This window comes from Nicrophorus vespilloides, unplaced genomic scaffold (assembly GCF_001412225.1).
Source record: "Nicrophorus vespilloides isolate i.1.1-1 unplaced genomic scaffold, Nicve_v1.0, whole genome shotgun sequence".
In the NCBI taxonomy this organism is placed as follows: Eukaryota; Metazoa; Arthropoda; class Insecta; order Coleoptera; family Silphidae; genus Nicrophorus; species Nicrophorus vespilloides.
This window is the reverse complement of record NW_017095468.1, coordinates 67,808-79,425: the sequence shown is the minus strand read 5'-3', so window position 1 is coordinate 79,425 and position 11,618 is coordinate 67,808. Positions and strand designations below refer to the sequence as shown.

Below are 11,618 nucleotides of genomic sequence, written 5' to 3'. Positions count from 1 at the left end.
TCCGTCTAACGCACGTCTTCAGCACGGTCGAACGTCAAAGTTGTCAAGTTTTTGCTGAAAGTCGAAGCCCAGGTCGCCCCAGTGACAGACAGTCTAAGTGTTTACGAATTGGAAGAGTTAATAACAACAGAAGAAGGAAAAACGGAACTGGTGGATTCATCTGCAAGTGTAAAATGAGCGACGTATTTACGGTACAGCTGAGGATAGCCACAATTCGTGCATACAAACACACTCCCTGCTGGATCAGAGAAATCCTTTTAAAATAGATTATTAACGTGAAGGTTATTTGTTTAATTTGACAGTTTGCAGTAGTTGTTTGTGATTATCGAGAGGATTGGTAGCGCGCGTGTGTTTGAGAGAGATAGAGAGAGAATGAGTGAGTGAGAGGGAGGTGGAAAATTGAGAAGGAGAAGAAAGAGTGATACGGTTGTGGGGGGGCTAGAGGGAATCATCACAACAAGAAAAGATGAAAAGCGTCATTTGAAACCACCGAACGTTTGCTTATCACGTCCGTTGTTGTTTACCTCTTGCAGTTTATTAATAGTTGTCCCTTCATCTGCTGAGGTGTAAATATATTGGTTCTGATCTCTTGTTGTCATCCCTACAGATTTCCAACATCCTCATACCAACAGTTGATGTTATGTGAGTAAAGCAATCTCTGAATCGACAATCCAATAAATCAAAGATGATCTACCCTGCACTGCTGCTGCTTCTTGTCCTTCATCAGCATGCCTCTGCAGAGATCCTCGTTCTCCATGTAAGTATATATATATAATAATATCAAGAAGATAAACAGAACTGATGAACCTTTAATTATTTAACAGAAGGATCCAGCTTTCATGGTGGAATCCTTCAGAGACATGGCATCCACCTTTGGCATTCCCCTACCCTATGAGGGACTCCAAGGAATGTTCGTATACGCTGAACCGATTCACGCCTGTGAGCCAATAAAGCCACCCCCGAACTTTACCAATCGCTTCGGAAAGTGGTTTGTAGTCGTTTCCAGGAACCAGTGTCCTTTTGAAAAGAAAGTCCGGATAGCCCAAGATGCGTTTTACGAGGCTGTGATTGTGCACAACGTTGATTCCGATGCGCTGGAGCCAATGTCCGCAAAGAATTCGAGCGGAATATTCATACCCTCCGTTTTCGTCTCCGAGACTACCGGCAAAGGCTTACTTCGCTACTCGTACAACAATAGCGGAGAGTATTTCATCATTATCAACTCCGATATGCCGTTCAATATAAACACCCATCTGCTCTTGCCATTCGCCATTGCAGTTGGAATTTGCTTTTTAGTAATGCTAATCTTTATGGTAAGACACCTTTTGATTTTAATAGGTCTTATGATACTCTTTCACCTACCTATAATCAAGGTAGCTAAATGGCTATAAAAGAAATTATAATAATACATAGGGTGACCAGACGTTCTGTTCCTATTTTTGATTGAACTGGTCTGGTCACCCTAATAATACGTTTCAGTATTTAATAACATTAAAATAATTTTTTATTATAAAGCATCCATTCATTGCTGACTGCATGGAAAACTATTTCACTAGTTACCGTAATTGGATATTTATTTTCTTACGTGATTATATGACTCAGGAGAAACAATAATAATAATACTATTATAAAGTATTCAGAAATGAATGGGTAATTTTAAGCTGATATTGCGCGTTTCTAATCTGAACGATTAATCATTGCATTTTTTTTTTTTACTTTAGTCAAATGTATTTCGAAAACAATGCAAACAAAATTAATTTTTTTAGTAATTGATGCAAATAAATCAGCTGTGGACCAAACCGCTACAGTTCATTTGAAATTCCTAACTCAATTAATTAAACATCTTATCATCTGTGTGCCAATTGTTTATTTCATATTCATCAAACCTATCCCAACCTAAGCTTTTCACAATCGCAATAACCTATTAAAATATATTTCCTTAACATATATGTAAAATTATCAAATTTTATAAAAATCAAGAAATTGAGTAAATGTTGTTTTCAAATTAATCACCAAAATAACTCATGCTTCATAAGTGATAGAAAACTTGATACAGAGTTCACTTTATAGTGATTATTAAACAATGCAATCTACTCGTGTTAGCTATAATTTCCAACTGCTTTTCAAACAATTTGTTGTACATGAAAGGTAATAATTATTAGTAAATCGATCAGAGATGATGCATCGTTGTTGTAGGTCGTCAAGTACGTGAGAGACCGAAGAAGGCAACGCAGAGATAGATTGAGTTCTTCGGCTCTGAATAAGATACCAACGAATAAGTTCCAGAAGGGTGATCCGTACGAGACCTGTGCCATATGCTTGGACGATTACGTCGACGGCGAGAAGCTGAGGATACTGCCATGCTCCCATGGTATGCAAACATTTTAATCAGAGAGTCGAACTGAAATCAATTTCGTTTCGGTTTATGGTTACGTTCCATGTAAATGTTTATCGTTCCGGATTCGGTTTCAGTTAGTCTAAAAATTTCGGTTCAGTTTCGGTTTGATTCCGGTTCAGTTCTGGATGATAAAATTCGTTAAAGTTAAAATTTAAAATCGGATCAAATATCAAATTTTGGTTTATGACGTTCGATGTTTGCGGCTTGGTTTCCGTTTAATAATAAATAAATTCTTATTATTATGGGTTGTGATTGGGAGTAGGGTTTTATTTATATTATTGATTAAGCGTTCCCACGGAATTATGCCTGGATGGTTTTATTATGTATTTGTTTATTTAAAAAGAGAATTCGGAGTATTCAAAGAGACTTTGTGGATGTCTCTTATACATTGTTTGTTTATATACTCTATTAACAATACACCAACCAACACAATGTCGAAAAAATATATTTTTCGAATATATAAATCAATTAAAACACTAGCACCGGCACACTACCATCAAAGCGGTGGCAATCGCAAGCCCGACAACCGAAATACTGTCAATCAAGTTCTCGACGTTCGAAATCCCGACAACCATAATCCCAACTATATCGAAAATGTCTACAATAACATTTTTAAATTATTCCGGAGCGTAGTGACATTAAAATTGTTATTAATAATAAATAATAACAATGAATAATCTAATTGTATTTGAAATTATTTCATAATGTCAAGGTTTATTATGAATAATTCAACAAAATCAAATAAATTAATAATAATTTATTGTTATTAATAATAAAAGTGTAGCACAGGGTGACTGCGCTCCGAAATAATTTTAAAATGTTATTGTAAAAATTTTCGATATAGTCGGGATTATGGTTGTCAAGATTCCGATACAGTCGGGATTATGGTTGTCGAGATTTTGATATAGTCGGGATTTCGATACAGTCGGGATTTCAATAGACGGTCTTTCGGTTGTCGGGCTTGCGATATAGACCCCCCATAAAAGAACATACATGATAGAAAGAGATTATGAATTAATTTCATGAAAAAAATAAAATTGAACTGAAATTGAGCCATTTTACGTTCCGGTTACATTTACGGTTCTGTTAAAGTTTTCGGTTCCGGTTCGACTCTGGTTTTAATATTTTATTCTGATGTTGTTGTTCTTATTCTCGCCCTTTACTAGCATATCATGCGAAATGCATCGATCCGTGGTTGACGAAGGCACGTCGCGATTGTCCGGTGTGCAAGAGAAAGGTGTTCGTGAACGATGAAGTCCCGTACTCTGATACCGACAGCGATACCGACAGCGATGACAGAACGCCCCTGCTGACAGGCGTAGCCAACGGGCGAACTGTCACACAGGGCGGCACCTTCTCCGATCTGGTGCCCTCCCACTTCTTTCTCAATCAATCGCAAGCCGAGCCCGCAAATTTCGTCACCGCTTCCGATCGCCACAGCATCAACGGTGAACACAACCCGGACGACTCAGACTACTTCCATGAATTCTCCAGCTCTACCGACTCTGGCTCCACCGACTCCTCCTCCGTCAGCTCCGGCCATATGGACAACGGAAGCCGCACGGACGTCATCGTCTAACGTCCTGGTAACAAATATACTTTCGCTTATTGATTTCTCTCCTACAAAAAAAGATATTTCAAATTGTCGCCTTCTGTCCGCCTGTTTATATTAATACTATTATTATTGTTATTATTTTATTTCTCTTTCACGATAACGACTACATATTTATACATATAAGATAAATTGAAAACACATTTGACTGGTTATTGTATCTGATGCTTACATACAAAACATATTTAGATAATTTTAAACGAAGTTTATTTTAATTGTTTGCTTTGCGGCAGTAACTAAATATTTGCAATCAAGTAAATACATAATTGTTAATACGATATAATATATATATATAGAATGAATACGTACATGCGAGCGTTTGGAAGAGCGATAAGAGATGAAAGATCAAACTCGAATTTCGGTGTTGGACGTGTTATTTGCATTAGCGGAATGCATAGAAGAATGTTGTTTTTTGTTTATGTCTTTATTACACCCTGTATGAGTTTAGTTTATACGTTTAGTTGGTGCTAATGATTTAACCCAATCGAAAAGAAGTGATATATATATATACACACATGCATATAATTTGTTTATTTTTCTCCATGAAAGCCAAAGACTTTTGTTTTAATTGTTTAAATTGGTTATTTCCAATATATTGTTATGATTAGTTTAAACAAAAAAGTATACTTTAAGATAAAGGGAAGCAATTGCTCTGTTGTTTCTCTCCCTTAGCACCTTATACATATATATTATACATATACATACACTGTTTTTGTTTATTATTTTGTTTTAAATGTGATTTAGATTTTATTTTTTTAAGAGGATTATTACGTAGTTGAGAATTAACTAATTAATTGAATTAGGTTATTTTTCTTCTTTGATTATTTGAAACTAAACTTTGTAAATGTACATAAATAATAAAGGAAACACGTTTATATGTTTTGTACCGGATTTCGTGAAGGTTTTTCTCCGTGTCTTGACTCGCGCACAACTCTAATCGCCCGTGGAGTTGCCTAAGTAAGTTCAATCTAACTTTCATCTCTCCCATCGTAGATGGCGTATTTTACGTAACATAAGTTTTTTAATCACTTTTAGATATGAAAGAATATTAAAAAAAATAAATACACACTTCTATTATTATACAATTAAATACTTCCATATTACTGAATCAACTATAATGCAACTAAATAACACACACCGAATGTGGTTCATTGAAGGAAGGGCAATTTTGAAATCGGTTTCATGTCGCGCTTGTTCCTCTCCTTTTTGTAGAAGCTGCAGCTGGTTTTCAGGAATATGAAGTAGAATATTTCGATGGCACTGAGGAAGCTGAAGCCCAAGAAGAGACCCAATAGGCCGCCGGTGTTGGCTGAAATATGAAACAATACAAATATTGATATTTTTCTTTGGATCAGCGAAGATATGGGGAAATTTACAGAGAAACTCGGAGAATCCGTAGAGTTCGCTTTTAGTCTGCTTGATGAATTTGTCGTTGCTGAAAAAGAAGTGGACGACTGCCATGTTTTCTCTGAAAAAAAAAAAGTATAATTGGGTAAGTTTTGTAATTATGTTTAGTAAAACAATTGTTACGCGAAATAGTCGAATGTTGCGTTTTGCATGATGTCGCTGTTGACTGTGCTGTTGTATTTCTTGGTGATCTTTCCCATAGAGTATCCCTTCTTGGTGTAGTTTATGTCGAAACAACTTGGTAAGCAGTTGCATTCTCTTCTGTATAAAATATCGCGCAATTAATTCAAATACTTTCACGTCACATTTAATCGTTGTTTACCTTTCTTTTGTGTACTTTTCGATTATATCTAAAACATTTTATTAAATTTTATAAATGCGGATATAATTATCGACTACGTACATTTAGCTCTATTTGAACATTCTTCCTTTTTCTTATCGCATATTTTGGTGGACATATTTTCTGAAAAAAAAAACATTTAACTTAGAAATGTGCACTAGTTTCAGTTGTGATTTTGCTATACTTGGTAAATAATATGGGATGCATCCGCAAAGGTTCAATGTAAAGTTAGCTTGACACTCTAGTTTACAGTTACGCTCGGAATACAGCCTAAAAATCGATACTTTAATTTGTTGCGTGTTTGATATGAAAATTGTATCAAAACCTATAAAATTGTAGATATCTTTCGTTGTTGAAGAAGCACTGTCGCTTCTTGATATCGATACCCTTTATACCTTTGGTAGCATCCATGATTATTGGTTCGATGGTGACTCTTGTCTCGTCTCCTGGTGGAATTAAGAAACCAAAGTCCGCTACTTTCGGAGACTCGATGGGACTGGAAATCAAAGCCTATAAAAATATATAAAATGAATAATTATTAATAACTAGTATATTTAAATAGTAAGTGCAGTTTAGATCACCTTGAAACCGGTGCTGCTCGTTGATGAGCAATAGTACTGTGCCAAATCAGCGTCGAGGACCAGTGTTAAACCAAGGTGACTTCCGGCGCCGTAGCTTCTCTTTGGTAGGACGTCGGCGTCGGCATCAGGAGGATACCCAACCTCCGGATTCCAATCAACACGTTTATTGTAGAATGTTTCGTTCATATCGTCGGCACTGAAATGCGGACTATATTTGTATGAAGAGGAAAATTACTATGATAATTTATTAATCGTACGTTTGTCTCAGAGAGTAGTTGGATGGAAGTCGGTTGAAGGAGCAGCAGTAGCCCTCATCCGTCAGCACACTGTTGATGAAGAACTTGCAGTCTATGTCTTTATTCTCCCAACGGCAAATTTTAAACATTTCGTCGCATCGCTGATTTATCTTAAAGTACACAATATCTAGATTTATCTACGACATCAATCTATGACGGAAGTATGAGTTACATTAAAAAAAAATGAAGAATAAAAATGCCTATTCTCTCGATATTAAAAATGTTTCATAGACAATATAATTTTGGTAGTCAAAAACTTCAATTTTATGATACCTATGATTATATCAACCTCAATGTTGATTGACGGTTTTAATTTTAAATATATTAACATTAAAGGTTCGATATGGATAGTTTTCAAAATCTTAAAGAATGATTATTTGAACATTGTCAATATTATAGGAATGTTGAAGTTTGACATTAGGAATATGAGATTCGTTGTCAAAATATAAAAATTAGTGATGTCGTTTGGTTTTGATATCTATGAAATTGAATGTCAAAATACGATATTGAAATGTCAAAATCTATAATTTACTTTTATGATAAATTTACGGACAGTCTTCCAATCGGCGGTATCCTCGTCCGTCTCGTTGGAAAAAGAGTTGTTCAAATTGCACATATCTGAGAGTAAACGTTTGTCAACTTCGCTCCTGGAGATGGACCAATATGTCAGTTTATTAAGTAATTTTCCTGTTGTAATTGCAATTTCTAATTACCCGAAATTCAGTATCCTCTCGGCGCTCATTTTTGTAGCGATATTGACATTGCAAATGGTGATGGCCGGAAATGGAATTGTATCCAGGGTGACAGGAGTAGGACTGAAGCTGATGATGACTGGGCTATTATTGAACTTGGTATAGAGACTCGTGATGAAGTATGTGGAAAAACAGATCGCCGAAATGAAGGCCAAAAGCCAGAAGAGCCTCTCCGTTGTCGAAATGTTCTCATCTCCAACGTACTTCAAACCGTGCAACGTAGAATTTTGGCAATACCTATCGAAGCTGTTGATAGCCCTGCCATAAAACTTCTTAGTCTCTTTCCGGAATTGCTTCATACTGAAATAAATTAATCAATGTAAATAATTTGTTGATATATCTATACAAATTTTCAATACCGATCTCTCTTCTCTTTGATCTTTGGGCGATTGACGTTGGTGTTGTTGTAGTCGGTCAGATGATAGACGGATGCTTCATTTACGTATTTGGGCGTAATTTCCGGCCAGACAGGATGAAGGCTGCGGCGAGGTCGTAGACCGAGATCCATCTTTCGGAAAAACTGAATGGCGCGTCCGTTCTCGATTCTCGTTTCCGTAATGATAAATTCGCTGACGTATTTTGACTTGTGGCAGCGGACTAGGTCTACGTCGGACATCGTCAAGAAGTCTGGTCGAAGTCGTCCTTAGTCTGATCGAGCTAGCTATGAAACTTTGTTTTCCCTTATTTCATCGGTTATCTATGAGGCGTGCCTTAATTACCCTTCGCAACAACTACATACACGACACGTCAGAATGAAACAAATAGAAAAAAACGAAGAGAATCGGGGAAAAAGGTGAAAGTAATTTGCTTGATGTGTTTGATTTAAACAAGAGAAGACACAATATTCATTTTCTTCTTGACACAATGGCAACCTGCAATTTACGGTTTTCCAATCGTCGTAATGCGACCTAAATTAATTAAATTTAGTTATACTCTACGTGTATAGGAATAATGGGAATAGGTGTGTGTGTGTTGCTGCACGCAAAGGTTACAACATAGACGACACTGTAGATATGTTTTTTGGATAAGCTATGATAACAAAGTGCGAGGAACAGTTTACAGTGGATGCGTGCTAGCACGTAAATTGCATATTATAAAGGGAAATGAAAATAACGTCAGGTGGAAAATGATAAGTCAAAGGGGAAAACAGTTTGCATGGGGGTGGAAGAGGAAAATGTAGGAAAATCGTCGGCCCGCGTGTTGTTTCTATAAACACAATTAATTTACCCTCGGGGCCACTTCAATTACGTACGTTCTCATTTCTAAAGTAATTGAAAATTATGGGCCATGATTCTCACAACTTTGATAATTTGTATACTTTGTTTATTTGTGGAAGATAGTCATTTATTACACAGTATATTGAATTACATATAATACCTATTTTATACTCTTTGTTTTAATTAATAAGTTTTAGATAATTATAACCATGATACATGTACATGTGGCTTATATAAGCTACATCCGATAGCCATTCAATTTTCATCATCTTTTGCTCAGAGATCATGAGGAAGAATATACAGGTAGGGCAAGAACACCAGAAAGACGAAGAAACCAGAACCGAAGAAGGAAAGATACTGTTCATAGAGACGAATTCGCCAGAGTTCATGAGCGAAGCAGGAAAAACCTCTGGAACATAAAACTCGTAACTAAGGAGTTCCAGAAAGTCAGCTGGTTCGAATGATTCTGCACAAAGAGGACGCTTTCCAAATATATGATACAATTAAACAAGGTAAACCCTACAGTCGTTCCATTTTCGTCCTCTTTCGTGTATGATGTTCTTGGTAAAACATCACAAAAAGACTAATGTTATTAATTATATAATTTCATGACTTATTACTTACTTAGGACAATACATGACGAGGGAGGTTGTTGTGCGTCTCTCGGCAGCTTAGCAACTGGAATTTCGTGGATAAATAAATGATTCTAAAATTCGAATAAAGACCATACCTTGATCATTAATCCAATGGTTGGGGGCCCTAGGTTAATACCATTATCCATTAGGAAATATGCTTCGTGAACCCGAGCAATATTAAGGTATACGAACATTTTTGGGCACCACAAATATTGGATTTAGGATGCAATAATACATAGTTAGTTATTAAGTTAAGTAAGGAGATGCTGAGGAGAGTGTAGGAAATCTGGTCTAGGGCTCACGACAACCTTAATTCGGCCCGCGAAAGTAATACTCGTGAAGAGGCCAGGGAAGCCCACATGAAGCCCGTCATTATACAGGCTACTGTATATGATCGACACTATGGGCAAGTTGTACGAAGAGTTGATCTTGAGGAGATATCACCAAAACTGAAGAGGAACTGGTGGAATCTGCATACCTGGCGGTTGCCAACATCCAAAAGTGGATGGACAGAAATGAACTTATCTTAATGACAGAAAATATGGAGGCAGTAATGCTGACCGACAGAAGTAGCAGAAAGCAATCAAATACCTATGGGTATGTCACTTGGATACATAGATGATGACAGCGGGGCTTGGCTTACAATATTTCTATATATCATAAAAAGCCATCAAATGCTATAGACAATAACTTCAGTTTTGAGAACCCGACGGAGCGCGCGTCATTAACCACCACTTCCATAAGTATGTTAATGCCAAACGTGGGAGGGCCGAAACAGAGAAAACGAAGGCTACTAGGAACAGTCGCGCACGCTGTACCTCTACTTCATTACGAGAAAAGTGACCCAAAGTGCTGGTATTGCTAAGAGGAGGACGACGAATAATCACGATGATGAAGCTTAGTTGATAGAGCTCCTAGAGCCAGAAAACCTGGTAAAGAATCATCTGAAAAGCCAGGAGAAGTGAATCGTAGTAGATTGTTATATCGCATCAGTACATACCATTAAAAAAAAGATGAGAGAGACATGCAGTGTTGGTTTAAGAATAGTTCGGGACTCTAATTTTATTTGCATGCCCTTAAAAAAAAATAATTAAAATACCATATGAAATGACTTGGTTTGAGAGTAGGTTCGTATAAAGGTTGTCGTGGGCCTTAGGAACCAATTAAATAAATGTTTAAATTTTCATTCAAATATTTATTGGTGTGTTATGTACACCACTTAGGAAGATTATATAACTAATCATTATGTAACGACTATTCTTAATCACTATTGTTAGTCATCATGTTGTGCACAAATTCAAAGGGCCAATCGATAATGACTACTAATATGTACATCTGCCTAATTACTTAATGATTAGGGAAAGTTAGGTACTATCTTCTCTTACCAAATATTATACTTGCATTATGCTAATTCACTACAATATAATAGGATATCAAAGGGAGTCCTAGGCAGTCCTAGTCGCTAGTCCAAGTTAGTTTTATTCTTAGAGGAGAGTCCTCCCGAGTCCTAGTTAGACTCATAAAAACCCTAGCAACTGGAATCTAGACATAGAAGTTATTAATAATCTTATAGTGAATAATAAAGTGTTTATTATCATAAAAACTACAACTTCGCCTCTAGCATTTCTTAAAAACTCCACAACGACATAACTACGAGCTATTCCACAGTGTCCAGAGATATTTGAATCCCGGGACACGACAGGTCAATAAGTAAATGATGATGGGGGATGAGGTCCTACATGCCTGTTTGAGAGGCGAATGCTTTTAGTGTGTAAGAATTACACATTACCACGGTTCCGTTCAAGCCTATTCTATTTTGAAATGAGTCATATACGAGGAGTTTGAAAAGTTTTGAAAGCCACACATATAGAATAGTAATATAGTGAACATCGTTTTAACAAGAATAAAACTGCTTGAACATTCCCAAAAAAGTTTTTTTTTCTGGAAAGCGTTTTTTTGTCCATTCAAGAAGTAATCGATGGTGTAGAGCAGCGGTCGGGGAACCGGGGTAAATTACCCAAAATGGGGGAAAATTTTCTAATTTCATCTTACGAAACTCAGAGAGCGGTTCTCTGACTACTTTTCAGATCTTGATGTACCAACTGTGAATTGGGTTGTAGATCCTTTTAAATGTGAAATTACTAACATACCAGAAGAACCTCCAGGTTTGGCAGAGGCAATTCTTGAACTTCGATCGCAATACTGAAGCACGTATTCAATTTCAGACCAAAGCAAATCTGTCGTCTTTTTGGTTATCAAATGCTGCAAAGGCTTTCAAAATTGCACATGAGGAAGTGGTAAAAAATTGCTTCCATTTGCAACAACCTACCTTTGTGAACAAGGCTTTTCCACTCTAATGAACGTAAAACAGAAATCGATT

General features: G+C 36.6%; 2 protein-coding genes across 3 annotated transcripts; one reads left to right on the top strand and one right to left on the bottom strand.

Moving 5' to 3' along the window:
- Positions 1-5: 5 nt before the first annotated feature.
- On the top strand, positions 6-4,522 carry LOC108560513 (E3 ubiquitin-protein ligase RNF13-like). Of its 2 annotated transcripts, none has more exons than XM_017918469.1 (5): positions 6-191; positions 608-757; positions 825-1,313; positions 2,197-2,371; positions 3,565-4,522. In XM_017918469.1, the coding sequence occupies exons 2-5, from the start codon at positions 686-688 to the stop codon at positions 3,975-3,977; spliced, it is 1,149 nt and encodes a 382-aa protein (XP_017773958.1). In that variant the 5' UTR covers positions 6-191; positions 608-685; the 3' UTR covers positions 3,978-4,522. The 2 variants fall into 2 exon arrangements, with proteins under 2 accessions (XP_017773958.1, XP_017774738.1); XM_017919249.1 differs by having other exon boundaries at positions 191-281.
- A 38-nt stretch (positions 4,523-4,560) lies between these two features.
- Positions 4,561-7,894, bottom strand: LOC108564750 (pickpocket protein 28-like). Its single transcript, XM_017927872.1, has 12 exons — positions 7,746-7,894; positions 7,348-7,686; positions 7,167-7,281; positions 6,596-6,744; positions 6,339-6,534; positions 6,083-6,267; positions 5,942-6,027; positions 5,821-5,880; positions 5,740-5,767; positions 5,541-5,678; positions 5,387-5,478; positions 4,561-5,319 (listed from the first exon to the last, which is right to left on the bottom strand). The coding sequence occupies exons 1-12, from the start codon at positions 7,892-7,894 to the stop codon at positions 5,159-5,161; spliced, it is 1,698 nt and encodes a 565-aa protein (XP_017783361.1). The 3' UTR covers positions 4,561-5,158.
- Positions 7,895-11,618: the final 3,724 nt, after the last annotated feature.

Bases quoted from the DNA above. Each gene is read 5' to 3' on its own strand.
- LOC108560513 (XM_017918469.1), top strand. From the start codon at position 686: ATGATCTACCCTGCACTGCTGCTGCTTCTTGTCCTTCATCAGCATGCC. The intron at 1,314-2,196 runs GTAAGACACCTT...TCGTTGTTGTAG, and splicing joins TAGTAATGCTAATCTTTATG to GTCGTCAAGTACGTGAGAGA. The intron at 2,372-3,564 runs GTATGCAAACAT...GCCCTTTACTAG, and splicing joins GATACTGCCATGCTCCCATG to CATATCATGCGAAATGCATC.
- LOC108564750 (XM_017927872.1), bottom strand. From the start codon at position 7,894: ATGGATCTCGGTCTACGACCTCGCCGCAGCCTTCATCCTGTCTGGCCG. The intron at 6,745-7,166 runs GTAAATTATAGA...GTGTACTTTAAG, and splicing joins TCCGTAAATTTATCATAAAA to ATAAATCAGCGATGCGACGA. The intron at 5,679-5,739 runs GTAAACAACGAT...TATTTTATACAG, and splicing joins GAAAAGTACACAAAAGAAAG to AAGAGAATGCAACTGCTTAC.